The following is a 25,582-nucleotide window of genomic DNA, read 5'->3' as shown; positions in this document are numbered from 1 at the left end:
AGACTTCAGACACACAGAACACATTACATCTTTGTTCTGAAACTTACTTCAGCCCATTTAAGAATACAGGTCATGCAGAAGAAGTGCCTGCAGTTTTCAGGAAAACCAACCTCCTGTTCTAAAAGGCAGTTTAGACAGATCGGGCACCTGTCAGCTTCATCATATAACACAGCAGTAGGACAGGAACAGCTTTCTTCATTCTCTTCACCTGTTATTAACATTGACACTTTCAATTATTGTTCATTTCTGGAACTACATTAGATTTGAATACAACAGTGTGTGTTAAAAATAAGTGTGTACACTCTTAACTGTACATATTAGTATCTTCCTGATTCCTCAAGTTTAATATCTTGTATTTTTTGTACAAGATAACTCATCTAGTTGTAGTAAAGAGCAGAGTGGCAAGTCAATTATCAATGTTTCAATTGTTTAGTCAAGCTGTTGACTAAAACAGTGATGTTAATAAAGGAATTTTAACTTGACTGGAAAAACCACATAACCCTTACCAGTATTCTCCATTCAAAGGAATGGAAGTTAGCTCGACATTTGTTTTAAAAAATATAAACACAGGGATGATAGGCTAAATTATTGAACAATCTAGCCCTATTTTATTTGGAATCAATGCACAATGTAAAATGAGTTCCCTTTTGTTTAAGCCCCCCCTCATATGCGTGTGGTGTCTGGGAATAATGGGATGAGTTAAGCATGTCTCAGTTCTAATACCTTGTAAATCAACAAAAACATCTATCCTTAATTTTAGCTTTTTTGTACTTCCATTCAAATTAAAATTATTTTTTCACATGAGTTCCTCCTGACCTAATAAAATATCTACAGTGTATGCTAAATGCAGCAACGTTCTTAATTTTGTTAAATCAAAACTTATTTTCAAATCAGACCAAACTGAATTCAACAGTTAGTAAGGACTAGTTTCATGACACGTCAACTTTAAAGTTTTCACACAATATATTAATTCCTTCACTCAAAAGTGTGTTTTCATGTTTTCCCACTCACCCATAATTCAAACACAAATGAAGAGACATTACTCAAAATTTACAAAAACTACATTGCTATTAAGTTGCAAACACTACTAACCCAGGGCTGGGCCAATCCCTGCCTGCACCTGACTAAGAGGTCTGTTTCTGTTTCTAGAACTGATCAGGTTGAACATGTTGCTGTAAAGGATTTAGGGACCTTTCCAGGCAGAAGAAAAAACAAACAAACAAAAAAACAACTTACACTGGTTAGCAAAATTTGGTTAACAGATTAAACTCTACAATCTACTAATTCAGAGAAAGATCAAATACAAAATCTAAGCATATTGCTTGAACCTGACTACTGACAATAAAACATTTTCATGTTTTCCCTAACATTTTTATTTCACGTAATTCCAGATGTTGTCACTTTATTACAGGACACCATGCACAAGTTACATACACACACATATATACACACACACACACACGTTACCTTCCATGTCTTCATGTTTTTGATCCTCAATATCTGGAATACATTTTTTTTTGTTCTTCATCTCTACTTGGGAAATACAACCTGAAAAATATTGAAGTAACAATTTAGTTTCGCTTAATATATGTTTACATTCCAATTAAAGAAATTAACCACTATCAACTTTACAAAAGAATTTCCAGCGCTCGCCATTCTTTTATTATATAAATTGGAGAGCAGACGTATTTGCCAGGGAAAGCAGCAGAATATGGATCATTTAATATGCACATTTTTGTAGCCTGTTTTGATCCCAATGTCTCACTGGACCAGCTCAAGTAGATGGCTATAGAAATAGTTTAGCCACTGTAAAACCTAATAAAGAATATCCTTTAATATCAAAACTATATTAATACAACTTTATATCTGATATTTTATAGGTGAACTACAAATCAATTTTTAATAAAATATCCCGCAAACTTTTGTAAGATTCTAAAAGGAAAAGTATTACTTTTTATTAATAAAAATATGTGTTTCCTTGAAAGTTTCCTTGATAAGTTGGCCCCCTTAGTACCTGTAACTGGGATTCTCCATCTCTAGCAAAACTGTAGCAACTATGCTCTGCCATTCCCACCTCAGCAGCTGGGGGTGGGGCAGGAGAGGGAGGGAACAGCAGGATTTGGAAATCACTTAGATGTACATGGAAGAGTGAGAAGAGATGAAGATGATGCTCCAAGCCTGAAGAATAGAAATAGTAGCATGACTACAGTGAGAATTAAGAGGATTTAACAGGAAAATGTTTTAGCCATGCTGAGTTGAAAGTGTTGTCTTGACATCCAGAAAGATATGTGAATGAGGCAGGCTGAAATAGGAGATTCGAGACAGGTCACAAGCGCAGGTATAGACTTAAGAGTCACCAGCATAGAGGACACAGTTAACAATCACCCAGAGGGAAAGGTGTTAACTGAAAAAAGGGAAGGATTAGAGAGGTCCCTGGGACCTATATCCCATTCCCTCAGACTGCACTGATGTGCTACCATGTAAGAAAAAAACAGGTTTGAAGGACAGCCTGTCCATTGGTCTGGTGTTGATCTGTTTGGATGTATGTATCTTTGGGGAAAGCCTGTCCACTATACCTATCCCAGGTCTTCTTAGCTGAGGATGGAAAATAGGTGTCTTTTCCTCTCTCTCTTTGTGAAGGGTATCTTTGTTTAGGTCACAAGGTGATGCCTTGGAAAAGTAACACCTGCTGCAACTCACTAAGAATTGTGTCACTGAATTGCCCTTTCCTCTTGCGGCATCTTAGACTCCTAAGTCTTAGGGGAAGAGGAGGTAAAACCCCAGTAAACATCCAAGTTTCCATGAGAAAGGCAGAAGTTGGAGACATTTTATAGTTTAAAACATGTTTACAATACCCAGGAATGGATTCAATTCACGTCCCATGTGTTTGTTGCCAGGGCCAGTTAAGAGACAGATTTACTGATGTATCTAGGTATGAAGCCTGCTTGCCTGAAAAGGATGTATATACAACTAATTCTGGTACCACTCCTGCAGCTGAGGTAGATAGAGACTATAAGAGGGAATGAGTGTGGGAGAGGAGGTGACTTACCCTGTCCATAGACTGAGGGTATGTCTACATTTCAATTAAAAACTCACGGCTGGCATGTGCCAGCTGACTTGTAGTCATGAAGCTCAGATTTCAGGGCTGTTTCTGGAAGTTTACACTGCAGTTACTTAGAGCTCAGGATGCAGCCTAGGACCCTCCAACCTTGCAGGGTCCTAGAGCTCAGGCTGCAGCCTAAGCTCAGAAGTGTACGCTGCAATTCAACAGCCCTGCCACAGGTGTCTAACTGCAGCATAGACATAGCCCCTCCAAGCCATAGCTCACTTTCCTGCAGCTGCTCTAAGGCCACTGGCTGTAACATGGTAACCTTCCCTTCTCTGAACTCTTCACTATCCTTGCTGCTTACTGCTAAGATTTGATGTTTATGTGCACTTGGATTCCCATTTGCAGCAGTCCCCTTCAGCACAGCTAGTAACTCTTAGTTGAGACGCCCCCGGCTTCCCAGCTACTCCCACGTGCTGTTTACCAATCTTGTGGTAAGAACAGCAAGGTGAGCAGCACTGCTGCTGGTGGCTTTGTGTAGTGCCATTTAATTGGCTACTTCAGGCCGCTAAGGGCGTGCCTATACAGGGAATTGACTAGAATAGCTACTGTGGAATAAACTATTCCAGAACAGCTAGTCTGGAATAGCTCTCTATGTGGACACACTTATTCCAGTGTAAAAGTTTCCATACAGTGACCTATTCTGGAATAGCTACTGTGCTTTAAATTCACACCCTATCTTATTCCAGAGCAACTTCCCCATGTAGACAAGCCCTAAGTCACTGAATGTCCAGAGTGTGCTTAGAGGGGAGCCTCAGTAGAAAGAATTCAAGATAGTGAAGCTATTATGGGAGTAACTTCTGGTTCTCTGGCTCTCAGAAGAGCACACAGAGTGAGTGTTGAGAGGGGCTTTCTGGATCTAGCACCAGCAGTGAATAACACCTTTGCTGCTTTCCATTTGCTGTGAGGACAGAAAGACCATTGTGAGAACAGGTGTCTCTAACTACAAAGGAGAAATGGTGTTTTTAAAATCAAGATTTGTGATAGGTACCATTTCCTTTAGCTCCAGATAAATCTGGACTGTTTACTCCAACAGAATGCATAATGTTTCAAACCAAAGTTCTGAAACAGCCTTTCTATTCTAAACCCCTAATTCAATCCCCTTTGTTAAATTATGTGATGTTGCTCAGTCTGGAAGTGAAACCAGACATCTGCAATTTTGACTTTTCAGGACTTCAAATAGCTTTGTTAAAATAGAGCACTCGTTATATTTTAAAACATTGTCCTTTTCCCTTTTTGAAATGTACAAGTCTAATCAACATCTCTGAAGCTCTCCTTTAAATGCACAATAACCATGAAATTCAAGGTTATATGGTTCCCACAGCAACTGTACCTAGCTAGCTGTTCACACCGCTGTCATATGGTGCTAAATTTCATCCCCTTGTATGTAAATGACTGCCTACGAAGGAGTACTGCAGAAAGAGATCTGGGGGTCATAGTGGATCACAAGCTAAATATGGAGTGAGCAGTGTGATGCTATTGCAAAAAAAAGCAAACATCATTCTGGGATGTATTTGCAGGAGTGCTGTAAGCAAGACACGAGAAGTAATTTCTTCCGGTCTACTCTACGCTGATTAGGCCTCAACTAGAGTATTGTGTCCAGTTCTGGGTGCCACATTTCAGGAAAGATGTTTGTTTAATCTGGAGAAGACTGTGAGAGGATATCTTCTCAGCATATATGTGCAACGTGCCTCAGGTGGCACATGACTAGGATTCACCAGTGAATTTGGTCTGCTGTTTGGATCATTAGCTTTCCCGGCTCGGGCTGGGTACTGACAGGTTGTTACAAGGAGGAGGAGGAAGAAAAATCGTTCTCCTTAACCTCTGAGGATAGGACAAGAAGCAAGGGGCTTAAATTGCAGCAAGGGAGGTTTAGGTTGGACATTAGGAAAAACTTCCTAGCTGTCAGGGTAGTCAAGCACTGGAATAAATTGCCAAGGCAGGTTGTGGAATCTCCACCATTGGAGATTTTAAGAGCAGGTTAGACCAACACTTGTCAGGGATGGTCTAGATAATACTTAATCCTGCCACAAGTAGAAGGGACTGGACTAGATGACCTCTCGAGGTCCCTTCCAGTCTTATGATTTCTATGATCACTGCACAGCAGATGGATACATGTAGGACAGGAAGTGCAAAATACTGTAATAATCTGCAAGGGGAGTTTGACATATGCATAAGGTAGTTACCAGAATGGCAATTCAAGCAACATCACCAGGGTTAATGCCCCATCTCTCAAAAAGTGTCTTGAGACCTTTAATGACAAAAGTGGTACTTAAAAGCAGGATGGGTAAAAATCAATGATTTTTTAAAACATTTTTAAAAAAAATCAATTCTTTTTATTTAAATTGGATTTTTTTGATAAATTGCTTTTTGAGGAATAAACTGATCTAAATATAGTTTTAATTAAGATACCTTTGAGCTACAGTGTATCTCATCATAGAATAGGGATTACAAATTCTAATTCTATAGTATGAGACAATATATTCATTTAATGTTTAAGAAAAATTTTTTAAATGAGTTCCAACAGTTCATGGATTAGGGACCCAATTTTATGGGATTCCAGGACTTCTGTATAGATTATTTAGGTTAATCTTTCTATCTACCTAATGGAACTCAGTGCTCAGTCTAGAAGTTACCATCAAAGATGCTTAATTTTGCAGTTCTCAAACTGTGCACTTGTCTCTTCAGAGATAATATGCTTGTTAACAGCAAAAATGTTTTAAAATAAATAAACAAACAAACATAGAAAGGTGAGAAATAACAGACCTCAAGCCTATTGTCCCTCTGCAAATTTGTGTACACAGAGTCAATCCCTTATCTCTCTCTAGAAGTGCAAAGTTTCAGAAAGTTCAATGAATAGAAGATTGTTGGGGGCGGAATAGATCCAGACAAGGAGAAGAAGTCTTGAGATAAATGTGAGAAGGGAGGGACAAGCAGTAGAAACAAAAGTGAAACTGTTTGAGCACCATATTCCAGAAGTCTTGAGGTCTTTTTGAGTGTAGCCTTCATTGATTTGAGATCTACCATACCATTCTCTCTCACTAGAAGGGAAAACCTATAATGGCAGCAGGCCGTAAGAGACCCAGTTTAGGAATAATAACCATTCAAGAAATATATGTTTGCTGATGATGTTTTAAAGAAAGTCACACCAGTGAACTGTTGGAAGTCACTTAAGCACTAGGATTCAGAGATTGTTGAGGTGATAATCTCACTTTTAACAGCAGTAGCTTCTTCTGCTGGTGTAGAAAGAATATTTTCTTTCTTTGGACTAATTCATTCCAAATTGACAAATCGTTTGGGACCTGAAAAAGCAGGAAAGCTTATTTTTCTTTTCCAGATTATGAACAAACAGGAAAATGAAGGTGAAGACGATTGAGTTAGCTGCTGAAGCCAATATTTTAAGTTTCTCATGTTGACCTGGCTGACATAGTCGATTTAATTTTTATTTTTTAAAATATTTCATTTAACTATTTTAGTTAAAAACAAACAAAAACAAACCTGATTTTAAAAAACTTGAATGTTTAACTAAATTAAAAAATTCATTTGCTTGTTTTGTTAAAATATTCTATGTCTGCTACTGAAGAAAAAATAAAATCCAGAATACATAACATTGTTGTTTTAGTTAAATAAAACAATTAAAATGTATGTCTGATGATGTTCTCCTCCTAATACAGCTTGGAAAGAAAATCCTCCAAATATTAATGATTAACCTGTTGAATTGGAGATAGCTCACCTCCCAATGACTTCATAAATAATCTTCAATTACCTTTGGTAAATGAAATAACCAAACAATCATTCATTTTCTGATATAGCTGTAAAACTAATCTGAAAAGTTTTCAGAATAAATCACTTTAAAAATGTATAGTGTGTACCTTCTAAAAATGAAACCTACATCTTTCTCTGAGTTGTGAAGAATATGTATTAAGGTTATAAAAACCAACAAGAATGCAGAAAACCATGATTAAATTGAGTCTTCTTGACTAGTGATTTAAATCATGATTTAAGTCACTAATTTGATTTAAATCAAATCCACCCTGCTTAAAAGTGGTAATAGCATAAACCCCAGGGAAGCAGCCAAGTTTAGGTTGACAGGCAAACCCACCAGTCAACTTTCAAACCTCCAAACATGAGTTGCAGTAGTGTTAATTTCCAAGGTCCTCAATTTCGGCAGCCGACCCATAAATTCATGGTTTACTGTGATTGAAAGCATGCATTTTTACCGGTGCTTCCTCTGTCTGATCTCTTCTTATGAACAAGTATTCTGAAGTGTTTTGAGCAGAAACCTTGGCAATGTCAATACATTGCCTAATATAAAGAAGAAAGCATGGACATCATGGAACTGGAGAGATGGACATAACTTAAATCCATTTTACCTTTTGGGAATGGAGACTAACTTTTTTCTTTTATTGTTATTATTAAAAACAGCACTTGTTTTGAAGATTTCCTAGCAGGGGAAAAAAAAAAAGCACTGAGTGTTATTCTAAAAAAAAGAACATTTTGATGGAGAGAAGCCACAGGATTACAGCTGATTCCAACAAGGTTGATAAATTTCTAATCTTATTCCCCCTCACCAACTGACCAACATTTTCAGCAACAAAACCAATACAAGAGCTGTTTGCTTTTATTTCACTGAAAATATGAATAAAAAGTTATTTCGTAAAGGAACTTTGAAAGGCTATTTTTCCTGCCTAGTTTTAAAAGGGTATTACAAGGAACACAGTAGTAACACGGTTAAAGATTTTTAAGGACACTTACGTTATGTTAGCATCCAAGGAGTCTGGAATGTGTTCAACAGCTGAGTTTTGATAAACTGTGGAAAACAAAGAATTTTAAAAGCAAATTAAGATTTTTGGAGGAAGGGGGTGGGGGGAGAGAAAGGACTGTTAGAAGATGAAGTACTTCTCTTCCCCAAAATAAAATATCTTCCAAGAAAGTAAACCTTGAGAATTTAAACCTTAAGAATATTTCAGTAGCACTTATCAGAGCTCATTGTATTGCACTTGTATACCACATCAGTTTAAGTAATTAGAGAAAATTTGCATTCAAAATGGAGAACAATATTCATCTGTCCAATTTCCTCAGTTTCTTAAAAAAAAACAACAACTGATTTTGCATGCAAATTGTGAATGTCCAGTAAGGTTCTGAGAAATTTTCTATTTGAGTTTTAATAATATCAAATTCTGTTGATTGCCTTGTGCATGATACTGCACAATGTTTAAGCAGCTACAGTCATCCAGGTGTTGACATGGAATATTCAAAAAGGAAATGAGTGTTTGCAAAGAGTAGTAGCAAAGATCACACCATGTAAGTGTTCCAAAACCAAGAGAAATCCATTCTAATTTATATCTCCTTTACAAGATAAACATACAAAATACCTAGTTTAAGAATAGTAGCAACATTATAATTGAAAAGATGCTTTTTCAGGTACTTATAAAAACTTTTTATAGAAGTTACCTTTTGGCATGTAATTTCTTGTTTAATCTCAGTCTAGCGATGAATTGTGGCCATAGTTTGATGAAGTTAGCAATTTTTCAGATAACTGAGCATAAAATGTTTTCCACCAATTAAATATGACCTACTTTAGTTTTAAAACAGCTGTTTATACATTTCAAATTTAGGGATTTAGGCTAGATTCAAAAAGAGAATTGTAGTCTCTGTCAATGCAAGACAAAGTTCTTTGACACGTGTCAATAAATTCTATTTGAAAATAAGGACCCAGGTACAGTTCCAGATGTTTCACTTTTATCATGAGGAATAAAGCCCCAAAGATACATACATCTAAACAGATCCACATCAAGCCACATATATTCCCTAAGGAATAAAATGAAATTGTGGTTATTTCTAAGCTTGATCTTATGCATCTGAAAATATTCACTAGCGTGACCATTTACATTTATTTTTGAAATAGCTAAATGGTAAAACTATGTAAATGTGTTATGGTTTAGATAAGTGAGTAAGGACAAATTAGAACATCCTTAAGTTAGTTACATTACAAATCTATTAAGGCATTAAACACTACACAGCACAATACACATTACTGAACAGGCAGAAGGGATCAGAGTTTGATTTGCTGAAAGAGTTACACATTTGAATACCTTAAACTATTAAAATTAAAATCTTTACCATAAAGTTGCAGTGGTGTAGAAATCAATCAGATAAAATAAAGAACAAAACAAAACAAAACTGGAGGTGCCTTGCATGCAATCAAGACTCATGCATCTAAACCCAAAAGACTGTACCTGTTTTTGATGAGTATAACCAGGTGTGACCAACAATAAACTAATGAAATCTTTAACCATGTAGTTCACTGCTATGAAGTGGGAGATCATGACTGATGAGAACTTCTCCCCCAGATGCTTCAACTTGCTCTAAGGACTTTCCAACATACAGAATTGCATCAGTTTAACTTAAGGTGTGGTTTTAAACCGATTTACTTAAACAGGTGCAAAAGGGTTTGTGAACAATCCAGTATCAGTTTAAAACAGGATAAATTTGGTTTAGCGTAAATTGATTAGGAAGAGGTTTAAGTGAAATTGAAATAAGCCACTCTTAAACCAAAGCATGAAGGGGTTTTGCACTGGTTTAAGTAAAACATCTTTAGAGAGTGTTGACACCATATTTTTCCACTAGTTCAGTTTTGTTTTTATAAATCTTTTGTGCCTCTGCTACAAAGAAGGACTATAAAAATAGAACCATCTTCCTTGACAGTTCTGCTCCTAATGTGTGCTTACAGTCATATCTGGTTGCTTAACTAAAATTACACACACACTTTTTTACTCCTATTAAACTGGACAGAGTCAAACACACTAAAAGCAATCTACGTTTTTCTGATTCCTGATTCAAATAGAACCCACCACATTCAAAATGTAGGGCTGAGTTCTGCTATTGCACCTGTGCTACCAAGTGGAACACACTGAATTACTCATATGTAACTGATGGTGAATTTGGCCTGAGTTATTATTACTGATATCAGCAAAAGCTAAAAGATTTTCAGATTCCATGCTTAGGTTTCAAAGTTGTCTAATGGGAAAGCTATCTTTTTACTGGTAGGCTGACAAAATGCGATATGGAAATCATTGACACAAACATGGAACCCATTTAGCCGCTCAATCACTTTTCAAGATAAAATTATATAGTTTCGCTAGAGTCTCTAGAATAGGCAAATTTGTAACTATTCACCTACAAATAAGCATACTTCTGTAAAGATATGTTCAGACTAGGACAACCACCAGCAAGCTACAGCGATAAAAGCAATATTCCATGAGATTTCCTTCCAAACAGCAGAGGTAGGGCAGACTAGTGAGAATCTTGCAAGAGATTATTTTCAGATAAATTAAGAGGTAAAAGACCCCTTTCCTAAAGAGATAATCCGTGTAGGATTCCCATTCTTAAGTAGTTTGTGGCCTGTCTCAAACAACACAAAAACAAAACAAAAAACAAACCACCCCTCCCCCCCACTAACTATAGCATGTGCAAAACAAAACATAAACAAGGACGATGCCAACACCTGAAGAATTTAGGAACAAAGGAATTGCCAGACTGGATCATACCCAAAAGTCCATCCAAGCCAGTATCCTGTCTCCAACAGTGGCCAGAACCACATGCTTCAGAGGAACATGTAAGAACCCTGCAGTAGGCAGATATGGGATAATATAGCTCGCATAGTTAGAGACTGGCTTAAACCCTGAGACCGTTCTTATGTTCTTGATATTTATCAATTACATTTTTACTGCTAGACTTCAGAAATTTTTATATTTTTTGCTCAATATAATCAAGCATCCTAGAAGAAAGTTTCCTGTTTAAAAGCAAAGTTTTAGGCATTTATGGAATTTTAACATTTAACTTTTTTTTCAAGCTGTTTGGTTGTTATGTTGTTAGCCATAAGGATTTAAATAGATGTAAACAATCCTTATGATTTATTAAGCTATTTTCCCTATAAAACTGGATTTAAAATAAATTACATCATTTAAAAAATGGTACAAACTTGCAGGAGGAGGAATCTTTCATATACAATCTCATTTTCTTTAAAGCAATAAATTCAGTAATACCCAGCGAACAAGAACGACTTTTTTTTTTTTTTTTTTAAACACCATTATGTTTTGGGTCCATCTTAGACATACGGGGTTATGAACATCCATCATCTGCAATGTTTACAACTTCAAAATCATCTGCCAGTACCACCAGCAGTGCAGCAACTAAACATACAAGCAGGCAGTTTGTTTTTAAAATAAAGGTAAAGACAACCTTTATCATCCAGTAAAACCATGGAAGAGTTCAAAATCAGCAAACTCCAGCAAGACTCCACAGATGAGAAGATTGCTCAGTTCATTTATGCAACCAATTCTCCCTTTTATCTTGTTCAGAGCAAACATTTAATTTATACAGTGTAATCATTAGGACCAGGCTATACTTCACTGGGCAGAGCAGACATTGCTAGATACAGTGTATGAGAAGGAAATTGAAAAGTGTGCAAAAACATTGATGGGAAATTCATTAAGCTGAATCTTGATGGTTGGAGCAATGTATACAGTGATCCAGTAATACATGCTTATGTGACAACAGAAGCTAGGGTTGTCTAGCTCACATAAACAGCTGATACATCAGATGCCCATACAGCAGAATACTTAAAAGTAGCAGTAAATTGTTATAACAAACTGTGAACAAAAATTCAACTGTCAAGTGTGGAACTTCCTCACAGACAATACTGCAAATGTAGCAGACAGGAGGGGGAAAAAAAAAAAATCTTGAATAAAATAATGAAGGGAACCTGAAACTCCTAACATATGGGCGTAGTGCTCATTTGAGGCATATTTTAGCCAAAAGCTTACGTACAACTCCAGGAATAAAAGAAAATAAATGGAACCTTGCCAACCACCGGAAGGACGGTACTGTGATCTCACTTTATAAGGGCAAGGGACAGAGCAGCGAATGTAAGAGCTACAGGCTGATCACCTTGCTGTCCGTTCCAGGGAAGGTGTTGCGCATGTTTTGCTGGTACGCAAAATGCTTCTGTAACAGCTACTGTGTTTCAGCTTCACTGAGGAGAGCAGGAGGATCCAAACTAATTTTTCCTCAAGATGTATGAAGGAATTCAATGGTTGATTGTTTTGACCTATTTATTAAATAACTGGGCTATTCTGATGACTATTTGTGAAGAAAAATGTGACAAAATACCTGGAACTATCACAGCCAAAGTAGTCAACAACAGACTAAAGAAAAATGTAGAAGACGTGCTGAATATACTGAAATCTCTTTCCATAGCCTTGAACAAATTGCAGGAAGATTGCTGCTGTACTGCTCATGCTGTTGAAATTTGGAAAGAACTTCTAGAGACACTGACGAAAGAAATATCCAACAACAAAGTTAAACTGCGGGCAGTACTCCACCTCGTTTTCTTGAAAATATTCTCAACTCAAAGTTCCAAGGTAGTTGCCTAACTGCTGAAGAAGATGCTGCTATGACAGGAGCATCTAATATTCATACACCAATCATGCCAACCACACTAGACTTCAGAGCTGGAGGTGAACCATTCAAGCAAGACATGTTTGCTTACTATATTTTGAAAGTCACACCACTGAACTGGTGGAAGTAACTAGCTAAGCATCTGGAACCAGAAATTTTGAAGCTTTAAATCAGTATTTCATAATAGTAGCCTCTTCTGCAGGCACAGAATGAATTAGTCCAAATGAAGAAAATATTCTATCAAAGTTAAGAAATCTATTGGGAGTTGAAAAAGCAGGAAAACTTGTCTCTCTCTTCCAGTGTATGAATAAAAATGAAGGGGGAGTGAGGAGGAGAGACAAGATACTCTAGTTTTAAAAGTGTAAACGGCTTAGAAGACTGTCTCATTTTCAAGAAACTTAGGCACATAGGAACTCAAGTTCCAGTCACTTTCACATAGGCATATTTGAAAATTTTCCCAGGCTGGCCTGCAATAATCAATTTATTTAAACTGATTACAGTTAAACCCTCTATTTAATAAATCATTAAGTTGTAAATGTGAAACCTGTTTTGATAAGAGAAGATTACGTATCCAAAACATTTACGGTTATTTTGTTTAATAAAAATAAATGTTATATGCTGGTTTGTGTGTTTAATTAAATTCCAGCTACCATCCTAATGCAGTTTGCCATAGATCATGAGCAAAAAGTTAATTATCTAGTAAATGAGCAATATCATTCACCAATTTTCCAATGTACTAATAATGTACAATAAAAATCTGAAAATATTAAGCCATATAATTGCTTAAATAAATGAATACTTATAGCGTGCCCTTCTACATAGCAAAAAGATGTACCAAATCTAGCGTAAAAGCTCTGTTTATCTGTAAATCAACATTTTAATGGTTATATGAGAACGCATCTTTCTGTAGAAAAATAACTGAAGTACAAATGGAAACACTGATTTAAAAACGAGGTTTTCCACTTGGTGATTTAAATTAATCCACCCTGCCCTGAAAGAGAATATCAGTCCTCCAACAGACCAGTCTTATGGTTGGTTTTATAGGGACTTTACAGGATCTTTTCCTAGACGTTTCTTTCACTATGTATCCGTATGGGTCACCACTGGTTGTGGATTACAAGTGACAAATGAAGCATGCAAAAGAAACAGACCAGTGGCAGAAGTTCTGTGCCAAAGCTGATAAATTGCTTTGAAAAGTTTTCAAATTTTTATGCAGTGGCTGGGAAAATGGCAGATAGTGGATTTGTCCTGCGTGCAGGCCAGACTGATTAACACAGGCTGTCTCTTTTCAGCAGCTGACTCAAGACCGTCCCACAGGAAATAAATGTATTTTGTAGATTAAAACTGCTCCATTTCATGTAAACCTCTCTGCTTCTGTGGTGGCAGAGCAATGTGTAGAGAGACAAATACCAAGACTTCAAGGCTTCAGTTTTTGTCTGCATTGCTATCTAAGTCTCTGGAGAGACTAGGAGAACTTTATTCCACAACATGTACTTTGGATCCATGTCCTTCCAGGCTGAAGGTGGCTCCGGGGATTACTTGGTCCATCATAAATAAAATATACAGTGGAGATTAATGACTATCAGACCAATGTCAATATATTTGAAGTCTTCCTTTCTAGGATAACATTGATGAGACAACTCAATACTGATGCTTCTTATTTCCTGAACCAGTAGGTTCAATTCTGGGTATTATGTTTGAGGGAGGATCACATTTAAAAGGCGTGTTTATAGTAAAAAAAAAAAAAAAAAAAAATAGTAGTAGCATTGAAGAAATAACTCCACAGAGACTGAAATATAAGCGTTCATGTTCTCCAGGTAACAAATGAATATTAGTTGTCCGTGTCAATATTCCATCTATCAGTGTTTATTAATACAGTTGATAAGGTAACACTTAATTGCCTGTAGACCCTAGTGTAAGGAGGAATGCAGCCACTTGAGGGCAATTCTACTTCTTAGATATTCCAGTGGATAGTACTAAGAAAATGTTCTTCTGCCCTGAGTTCCATACATGTGTATGAAGGATCATAGGAGATTTTTAAAATAGGAGACATGGGTTGCAGTGTTACAAAAACAAAATACACTGCCTTCACCTCCTTGCTGAGGGGGCTAAATAAGCATGAATTGGGATACCACACAGACATATGCACAATTGGTGGGTCCATGTTCCAAGCTGTGGGCCAAATTTTCACTTTCAACTCTTTTAAAGTATGCATGCGTGTAACCAGACTAGGGGAAAAGTCCTATGTGGAAGACCAAAACTACCAAAACCCCCAAACTGTACAAATGAAAAGGTTCCAACAACTGGCCAGGTAAAAAGCAAGTTTTCTGACCTTCTGGAAAAAGTAGTAATGCTATCTGTTTATCAAAGTATTTTTTGAGGGGTTATTCACCGAGAGGTTTAGAATCATAGAACTGGAAGGGACCTCGAGAGGTCATCTAGTCCAGTCCCCTGCACTCATGGCAGGACTAAGTATTATCCAGACCATCCCTGACAGGTGTTTGTCTAACCTGCTCTTAAATATCTCCAATGATGGAGATTCCACAACCTCCCTAGGCAATTTATTCCAGTGCTTAACTACCCTGACAGTTAGAAAGTTTTTCCTAATGTCCAACCTAAACCTCCCTTGCTGAATTTAAGCCCACTGCTTCTTGTCCTACCCTCAGAGGTTAAGAAGAACAATTTTTTCTCCATCTTCCTTGTAACAACTTTTTATGTACTTGAAAACTGTTATGTCCTCTCTGTCTTCTCTTTTCCAGACTAACCAAACCCAATTTTTTTTCAATCTTCCCTCACAGGTAATGTTTTCTAGACCTTTAATAATTTTTGTTGCTCTTCTCTGGACTTTCTCCAATTTGTCCATGTCTTTCCTGAAATGTGGCACCCAGAACTGGACACAATACTCCAATTGAGGCTTAATCAGCATGGAGTAGAGCAGAAGAATTACTTGTGTCTTGCTTACAACACTCCTGTTAACACATCCCAGAATGATGTTCGCTTTTTTTACAACAGTGTTACACTGCTGACTCATATTTAGCTTGTAGTCCACTATGACCCCCCAAGTCATTCCCCATTTTGTATGTGTGCAATTGACTGTTCCTTCCTAAGCGGAGTACTTCGCATTTGTCCGTATTGAATTTCATCCTATTTACGTCAGACCATTTCTCCAGTTTGTCCAGATCATTTTGAATTATAATCCTAGTCTCCAAGCACTTGCAACCCCTCCCAGCTTGGTATCGTCCATAAACTTTGTAAGTGTATTCTTTATGCCAGGGCTTTTCAACCTTTTTCGTTCTGACCCCCCACCCCAACATGCTATTAAAATTCCACAGCCCACCCAGGCTACAACTATTTTTCTGCATATAAAAGCCAGGGCCAACATTAGGGGGTAGCAAGCAGGGAAATTGCCTGGTGCCCCATGCCACAGGGGGCCTAGCGAAGCTAAGCTGCTCAGGCTTCAGCTCCAGATGGTGGGGTTTGGGGTGGCGGGGCTTCCACCTTCTGCCCTGGACCCCAGTGAGTCTAATGCTGGCCCTGCTTGGCGGACCCCCCTGAAACCTGCTTGTGGTGCCCCAGGGGGCCTTGGACCACTGCTTAAGAACTGGTTTCAGAGTAACAGCCGTGTTAGCCTGTATTCGCAAAAAGAAAAGGAGTACTTGTGGCACTTTAGAGACTAACCAGTTTATTTGAGCATAAGCTTTCATGAGCTACAGCTCACTTCATCGGATGCATGTAGCTGTAGCTCATGAAAGCTTATGCTCAAATAAACTGGTTAGTCTCTAAGGTGCCACAAGTACTCCTTTTCTTTTTGGTTAAGAACTGCTGCTCTATGCCATTATTTAAATAATGGATGAAGATATAGAACAGAACCAGACCCAGAACTGATCCCTGGGGATCCCACTCATTATGCCCTTCCAGAATTACTGTGAACCACTGATAACTACTCTCTGGGAACAGTTTTCCAACCAGTTATGTACCCACCTTATAGTAGCTCCATCTAGGGGGATTTTAAGGGAGATTACTTCTGATTGCTAACCTTAAGCAATGTTTTTATTATAAGCTCACTTAGTGACTGTAAGTATGTGTATTTTATCATGTAAAATATATCAGTTCCCACCATGAAAATTAGTCTGCACTTAAATAACGGATGCATCAACTAACCAGTGCATCCAATATGCCTAATACTGAAAATGAACCAATTTCCCAAGTAACATGAACGTAATTTATCCTATACACTTTCCAAAGCACAGCCCAACTAAATGAACAGTGCTAGTGAAGGAATTCCAAAAACAAGTTCCACAAACAAAAGAAATCAGGCAAAACTGCCATAAATAATCAGAAGAAACATCAATAAGCCTCGATAAACAGTACAACAGTTTCCATAGCTCCATTTGCTGGTAATGAAAAATAATCAATCACTGAATTTACTATAGGCCACTGAAAATACAGACAGTGGAAATTCTTTTAAGGTCTCTCCCATGATCTCTTCTATGTTTAATGGTGTCTACAGTGTTCTGTAAAAAACTATATGCATTGTTAATTACGAACTTTTTTGTTTTGTCTTTATGGTTGTGAAATAAGTCTCTAAATGTGAACCAATTCAGTGCTGTCTTCCCAAGTCTGAAAGAAAAGCCTTGTGTACACTTAAAGGTTATGTCAACATGCCTACATGGACCAGGGGTGTGAAAAAAACACCTGAACTAACACCCAGTGTGGACGCAACTAAGTTGATGGAAGAATGCACTCACTGACCTAGCTACTGTTGCTTGGGTACATGGTATTCCTACACCAATGAAAAAAACCCTTCCATCAACATGGTCTGAGTCTACATTATGGGGTTATGCCAGCATAGCTACAGGAGCCTAGCTAGGCCAGTACAGTCCGCATAGCGTAGACACACCCCAAATCAGAAACATTAGTACAGTACTCAGAGTTTTAAACTGACTCTTCCATCTTAATGAGTTATCCACTTAATGACTATTTCAGAGTTCATTTATGCCACTGGTTCTCAACCTGCGGCCTGCTTACGGCCCAATCAACACACAGATGTGGCCTATGTGACATCCTCAGGACCATACAGGTAGTATATATATTGTGTGGCTGTATCCCACTTAACTAAGGCTACGATTTAGTCATGAGTATTTTTAGTAAAAGTCATGGACAGGTCACGGGCAATAAACAAAAATTCATGGCCAGTGACCTGTCCATGACTTTTACTAAAAATACCCTTGACTAAATCTTGGGGGGGCGCAAGGGAGGGAGACAGTGTGTTGCTGGGGTGAACCAGGGAAAGAGAGAGGGCCCGCAGCCACCACCCGAGGCTGCTCCAGCCGCAGCCTGACCACTGACCGGGGCTGCCCTGAATCCGTGATAGGCACAGAGCCCTACACAACAGATAGAGAGCTCCATATGCGGCCACAATGGTAAATAGGTTGAGAACCACACTAATAAGAAAACTAGTGGACACGGCCCAAGTGCATATAACACTTTCTGCAAAGGTACTGCACTCCCCCCTGCCCTCAGAGGGAACCCCTATTAAAGGAGGATTTAAAAAACAAACCCCAAGACTGAGTGAAATAGAGCTTATTTTATTTAAAATTACACATCAAATTAATTGTTGGGATAAATTATCTTTAAAAATGTTCATACATTTGGAATGATTTCTTTAAAAAAATTTCAGACTTCTCAAAATTTCCCACAGAATATTGAAGGTGAATTCTTCATAATGTATAATTTTTCACATACATCCAGGCATCTGTGTAACAACTAAATATGGTGGACCGTAACCAGACATATCATGAGCAGAAATTACTTATAGCCTTTCTAAAACAAACGAATAGAGGTCTATGCTCAAAATTTATTGATTTAAAAATCACAACAAATATGAAGTCATGCTTCTGGTACACACGGTACCATGATAACCACTGCCCTATAAACACAGATTGTGAAGACACCATGTAAATATTAGGTTAACATTCATCTAACAAGTTTCAATGTTTACAGTTTTAGACTAATGGGATACAATCCTAACATATTGTGCCTGAAAGTATTCAAGTAATAAATAAAATGACAGTCCTGAGAATGCCTGAAAAGTTTCTGAAGACGTTTAGAATGAACTGGCTCTCAGCCTTAAAGATACCTCATATAAGAAGAAAAATGGATGACTATGTTTACTTCTTTATAATGTCTAAAGGGTTTTCTTTCTTACTTTTAAGACCACTTGGGAGTAGGGATTTTGGGGGATTTTCTGCTTTAACACATACACATGCAGGAAATTCAGATCTTGTCATCCTATTTTTTTCCTGGAAGACTACGTAAAACTGGATAACTTTTAAGATACCATTACAAGTACCGTATGAGTGAAACCTGATCTGCTGAAAAGGGAAGAACTTTTATTCGGGCTCTTTAAAAAAAATTTGTGATGTGTATTAACAAAAACAAGCAATTGAGAAGATATCTTTGTTAAAGATTTAACACACTGACCTCTTTAAGTAAAAGACTGTGGAAGCTCCCAATCCACTTCCAGGGTCTCGTCCAAGGAGACCATTAGTTAAAAAAAAAAAAAAAAAAAAAGACAAAATTTGCATTTCATGGTATTGCTAAGGTAAAAGATAAGTGGAAAAAGAATTTGAAAAATATTTTTCAAGGCTTCTTAATACTTCATAAAGTAACCAAAGACGGCACAAAATAACTTTTCCATTTTTAGGCTTTCAAATATAACTTCACAATAATTAGTACAAGATGAGTTAGAATACTTCATATCCCTACAAAATAAAATTCCAATACATTTTAGTTAGTGATATTAATTTGTCATTTCATCTCAAGATCCTGATATTTTAATTACTGTTGCCAAGGTTATTGCTTTGATATGAAGGCCAGGGCAGGGGAGTTAAGGATTTACTCCACTCTTTGTCCTTATAGTAAGCTTGAACTCTTTTAGGGCATATCTGCAATATAGCAGCATAGCCACAACCCTGCAGCAATAGCACTGCTAATAGAACATCAATGGGAGGATTTTCCCGTTGATGTAGGTAATCCACCTCTTCAGCCAACCTAGCTACATCTACAAAGGCACTGGGGGGGGGGGGAAAAATAGGTCAACCTAACTACGTCTGACAGGGTGCAAAATTTTTCGCAACTAGGAGCTATGCAGTTAAGATGATCTAAGTTTTAGATGTAGACTAGGCATCAGACAGTACCACTTGGATAAGGATTTGTCTACACTACCTTTTAAATCGATGCAAGTTACAAGTGACGTAAAGCAGTATCTACACCATGCTATGTTGGTGGGAGATGCTCTCCCGCTTACATAGCTTCCCCTCTCGTTTCTCCCATGAGCATAGCACGTCTTCACCAGACACGCTAGAATGGCACAGTTGCATTGGTGCAGCTGCGCTGATGTAGTGCGGTAGTATATGCTAGCCCTAAATTAGGTGTCTTTCCCTTAAAAGCTAAATCCCCTTAAGAAAAAGTTGTGTTAAAAGCCCAACATGTTGTTAATCATATGAATGATGCTGTGGTTGTGCAAAAAATAACTGAGTGAAAAAGAGCCTCTGGGCTCTTTTTAGACTTACTGAATATCAACTCATCTGTATAAAAGTCCTAAAAAGCTATAAAACTGCTGAAATAACTGGTAAATAAAGTTCTGTAGACTAAAAATCATATAAAGTCAATCTTTAAAGTGAAACTGTGTAGAATATCATGGACACAATTCTGTAGTCCAATCAGATAATTAGAACGTAAAAAAAATACAATAATGCAAAGTTATATTTAAGAGTTTACACAAAAAAGTTAGGAAATATAAGAAGTTCTAGTCCCTTACAGGAACCACATTTAACTCACTTATACACAATATAGTTTCATTTCATGTTGCATATGCATTACCTGAACAATAACTGATTATGTACATAATTGCATATGCAAATAAATCTATGTAATTGGTTATTTCAACATGCAGAAAACCAAGTATATGTATAAGCTAGCAAAACAAAGCTCCCAAGCGCTGCAGCTGAATCTGTGAGGATGTATATACAGGATCAGGGCTCACATTAGTAGTAAGAAAAGAACCATACCACGTATGAGAGTTACACTACTTCTCTTCTCTCGCAAAAACAAGGAGTCGTCCTTGTGGCACCCCTCATTGTTTTTGCTGATACAGACTAACAGGGCTACCACTCTGAAAACTCTTCTCTCGAGAATTCATTCCTCACTGAGTATACACATACAAGGCTGAACTTCTAAAATGAAAAAAGAAAAAAGTTTCTGAATTTTTTTTTAAAATGGTAAAATCCCAAAATGATAAGAGCCCAAAGGCTAATCTTTTCAGAAAGTTCTAAGAACCTAGAAAATAGCATAATATAAGTGTTTTTCAACCTTAACTGTAATGCAACTATTGGACTGCTCTACCTGATATCAAATTTTGCACTGTGCTACATTCCACTTTAAAGATTCAGATGAATCTTTAAATTTGAACTTTATATTTAAGTTTTATTTTGTAATTAAGAATCTTATATTTAGCATGAAGCTTTATTTTAAAAAATGTCAAATTGCACTGCACCCTCCATCCCAGATAGTTCTTAGACAGTAAACTCTTTGGGGGCAGGAGCTGTCATTTATTATATCTGTACAACGGCACCCAGCCTTTGGGCACTATTGTAATATAAATATTAATAAAAATCTATATAAAGCACAAAAAACTGTATTCCAATAAGTAGTACAGAAAATAAATTCACAAATGAACTTTCTGATAATAGCTCATCTTAATTAATTAGCCTCTTACTCCACTTTATGTTCTGTGTATACATATATCCACATATAAAAAAAAATAAAATCTTACTATATGTTCCATTCTATGCATCCGATGAAGTGGGCTGTAACCCATAAAAGCTTATGCTCAAATAAATTTGATAGTCTCTAAGGTGCCACAAGTACTCCTGTTCTCTTTTCTGGGTAATGTCTACTTATATTTTAAAAAAAGCTTCCTTACCAATTATACTAATACCACATAAGATTACTAACACAAAAGAGTTACCTTACTTTTGCCTATTTACTTTCTGTATTTTGCTCTTCTTGGATATTTAGTTTCATAGCATTTGTAGTACAAACACTGCAAATTTTAAAATCTATGAAAATCACTCAATTTTAAATAAGCATAAAGTACTACTGTTACTTTTATTAATATTAGGAAATGTGAAATATATATGTACATTTAAACCTGGGGCCTCATCTGTCCAACAACATCCTTTTAATGGATATCAAGCAAAACAAACAAACAAAAAAAATTGGAACCTGGTTGACCACCACTACATTCCCTCCAAAAATCAAGAAGTAGAAAGTCTCACTGATTAAAGGGTCAAATTTTCTTCTCACTACCAGTTTCATCCCAGTCTAACTCCAACAACAAATTACTCCTGATTTACTCCAGCATAAAGGCAATCATACCTGGGCTAAATCCCAAATCCCTCCCTTTAACTTTACAACAACTTTCAGGTGTTAATCTAATTCTTGGTGCCTGAATGCAACGTGCAGATACGGTGCTGCCAATACAGAAAGCTCGTATCCAAACATTTTATTACAAAAGCGGTCTAGATAAGATTTTGACCGACCCAAACGAGAGCAACATTTAGCTCAGTGCACGGGACTGCTCTACACATGCGATTTTAACAAGGCTTGGTCCGTGCCTATCGATTACACACAGTCGGGATTTGTTTTGGTGGTTTGTGTTTGTGTAACAAAAGCTTTCCCCGGATGCTGGCTGAGCGGGGACGAGGAGGAGCAGTGCTCCGGCGGAGGCTCAGAGGCCGGGGCTGGCCCGGGGACTGGGGAGCTCAGTTACTCCAGCCGCTGGTCCCCTTTGTTTTCCCTCTTGCCCCGGGGAAATGCGCAGATGCACAGCCAGCCGGGTAAGGGCCCAAGCAGCGGAGCGCGCCCGAGCCCAGCGCCTGCAGGGCAACGGCCTGTCACGTTTGGTCTTAAACTCTTGATCCGACCGGCTCGTGTCAGTCTCTTCGCGCGGGGTGGGGCGCAGCGGGCCGGGCACCAAACTCCGCCCGCTGCCCCGGGGAGGGGGAAGTAGAGAGACCGCAACTCTCCGGGGGGCTCCGAGTTGAGGTGAAGGCCCCGCGGAGCCCCGCGGCCGCCTCCGACGCGGGACAGGGGAGTCGCCCCGCAGCCCCACCGGGAGAAGCCGGCTCAAACTACTTTCACTTGTGAGACGGGAGCTGCCGAGAGTCCTCCCGCCCGCGCCCCCGCTCCGGGAACCAGCGTCCCAGGACACGCGACACCGCCTCCCCAAGCGCTCCCCCAGGAGGGACCCTAAGACTCCCCCAGCCCCTCCTCGGGCTGCCGGCCCCAGGGCGTACCTGGCGCCAAGGATCGGAGGCTCCGGCTGTTGAGGCCCCGTGTCCCCACAGGGCTCGGTTACTGCTGCGCTGCCAGCTTCCCCAACATGGAGGCTCTGGCTCCTTGCGCCGCCGCCTCGGGACTTCCGGGAGCCGCCGCGGTCGCTTCTCCGCGGCTAAGGCCCGGAACGTGTCCCCGGCCTAAAGGCTCCGCGAGGGGAGGGGAGGGGAGGGGCGGACTCCGAGCGCGCTGCGCCACTGCCGCCTACTCCGCTCGATCCTCAGCGGCTCCCCGGCCACATGTCAGTGCGCGGCGGCGACTGCGCAGCACCCACGGAAGCCGCGCGGCGGCGCTGCCCAACCGCCTTTTGCGACAGAGGAACAGCGTGGCGGCGGGCGGCGCAACCTGACAACGAGACACCTCCGACCCGGCCCGCGCGCGTCGCCTGCAAGGGCACTCTGGGAAAGGTCCTCCAGCTCCGAGCTCGGGGGGTGGGGGTCAGTCGCTGCGGCGATAGGAAAGGGCAGGCCGAGGAGCTGGGCTGGAACCTTCTCTGGGGGGCGCGGGCCGCTGCGCCCGGTGCCGAGCTGCGGGGGCTCGTAGGGGCCGCACTGGCGCGGCTGGTAGCAGTGGCGGGAGGCTCGTGCTCGCCTCGTGCGGGGCGTGAGCGGCTTCCTGCTGCCCCCGGCGCTGCGAGGTTGATGGCAACAGGCGCCCCTTTGGGAGCGGGGCATTTCCCCCTTTGCCGGGGCGCTGGCGCCGGGGGCCCCGCAGCTGTTTCCGTGGGGCGCACAAAGCGGCTGTGCGGCATGTGCAGGGCGGGCGGCCTCGCCCGGCGGCGGTCAGGTGACCAGACAGCGGGTGTTCGTGCCGGTGTGTAGTTGTGGTGTTTGGCTGGCTCTCCTGCGTGAGCAGCGGGGCTTTTGAGAGATTTGACAGACCACGTCGGGCAGGGGAAAGGTTTACCCAGGTTCCTAGTTTCCAAGGTCAGAGGGGAGATTTGCGATGATCTGCTCCAGGGGTTCTCAAACTTCATTGTGCTGCGACCCCCTTCTGACAACAAAAAATACTCTGTGACCCCCTCCCCAGGAAGAGGGACAGAAACCTGAGCCCAGCTGAGCTTCACTGCCCCATGTAAGGGGTGGAGGGGGGCAAAGCCTAAGGGGGGCCTGTACCCTGAGCCCCACCACCCAGGGTGGTCGGAGCAGGCGTTGGCCCCGGTTCTGGGCCCCAGCAAGTCTAATGCCAACCCGCTTTGGGGTCTCGACCCACAGTTTTAGAACCATTGATCTACTCTGACCTCCTGTAATTAAAACACAGGCTTTAGAACTTCCCCCAAATAATTCCTAGAGCAGAGCTTTTAGAAAAATACCACCTAATTTAAAAATTGTGAGTGATGGAAGGTCCACCACAAGCCTTGCTAAGTTGTTCCAATGGTTAATTACGCTCGCTGTTAAAAACATATGCTTTATTTCCAGTCTGAATTTGTCTAGTTTTAACTTCCAGCTGTTGGATTGTGTTGTACCTATGTCTGGTAGAGTGAAGAGTCCATTACTAAATATTTCCTCCCCATGCAGTTACTTATAGACTGTAAACACATCATCCATAACTTTCCATTTGTGAAACTAAAGAGATTGACCTCTTTGAATCTATCACTATAAGGCATATTTTCTAATCCTTTAATCATTCTTGTGGCTCTTTTCTGAATCCTCTCTAATTTATCAACGTTCTTCTTAAATTGTGGGCACCAGAACTGGATGCAGTATTCCAGCAATGGTTGCACCAGTGCCAAGTAGATTTAAAATAACCACTCTACTCCGACTTGAGATTCCCCTTTTTATGCATCTCCAGATCACATTAGCTCTTTTGGCCACAGCATCACACTGAGAGCTCCTGTTCAGCTGATTATCTGCTATAAAACCCCAAATCTTCTTCAGAGTCACTGCTTTCCAGAACAGAGTCTCCCATCCTGTAAGTATGGCCCACATTCTTTGTTCCTATATGCATACATTTACATATAGTTGTATTAAAATATTATTTGCATGTGTCCAGTTTACCAAGTGATCCAGATCGCTCTGAATCAGAGACCTGTCCTTTTCATTATTTACCACTCCTCCAGTTTTTGTGTCATCTGCCAACTATATCAAAGAATGTTTTCTTCCAGGTCATTGATAAAAATGTTAAATAGCATAGGGCCAAGAATGAATCCCTGCAGGACTCTACTGGAAACACACTGGCTTGATGGCGGTTCCCTTTTTACAATTACATTTTGAGACCTATTGGCCAGTTTTTAATCCATTTAATGTGTGTCATGTTTATTTTATGTCATTCTAGTTTTTTAATCAAAATGTCATGTAGTACCAAGTCAAATGGCTTACAGAAGTCTATTATATCCACACTTTTACCTTATTAGCCAAACTTATAATCTCATCAAAATAAGATAAAGTTAGTTTGACAGGATCTATTTTTTCTAAACCCATATTGATTTGCATTCATTACCTTACCCTCCTTTACTTTATTAAATTTTATTCAGTCCCTGTGTGATTCTGATCCTCACAGTTTGCATAGCGTAAGAATTTGCTGCGGATGTAGGGACAAAGTCACATCCAGCATTTTGGGCCTAGCAGAACTGGGCCCTAATACTCTAAGAAAGTCACAAGATTCTTAGTTATA

The 25,582-nt window shown here is 39.5% G+C and overlaps 1 protein-coding gene across 8 annotated transcripts in view; it reads right to left on the bottom strand.

The window, feature by feature from the left end:
• Positions 1 to 23,229, bottom strand: part of SCAF11 (SR-related CTD associated factor 11) — a 68,006-nt gene extending 44,777 nt beyond the window's left edge. For 2 of the 8 annotated variants that reach the window (XM_073327984.1, XM_073327983.1), the window contains exon 1: positions 48 to 136. Coding sequence is in view for 6 of the 8 variants with exons in the window: in XM_073327979.1 (XP_073184080.1) it covers positions 48 to 208; positions 1,468 to 1,528 (222 nt within the window). In the remaining 2 variants the exon portion in view is untranslated. Of the gene's footprint in view, positions 1 to 47; positions 209 to 1,467; positions 1,549 to 5,292; positions 5,358 to 7,861; positions 7,917 to 22,929 lie in introns of those variants that run through there. The other 6 variants (XM_073327979.1, XM_073327981.1, XM_073327986.1 and 3 more) reach the window with 6 other exon arrangements.
• Between the last annotated feature and the right edge of the window lie 2,353 nt (positions 23,230 to 25,582).

The sequence above is a fragment of the Lepidochelys kempii genome, chromosome 1 (genome assembly GCF_965140265.1).
Source record: "Lepidochelys kempii isolate rLepKem1 chromosome 1, rLepKem1.hap2, whole genome shotgun sequence".
Lineage (NCBI taxonomy): Eukaryota > Metazoa > Chordata > Testudines > Cheloniidae > Lepidochelys > Lepidochelys kempii.
The sequence above is the reverse complement of the archived record's forward strand: the minus strand, read 5'-3'. Positions and strand labels throughout refer to the sequence as shown.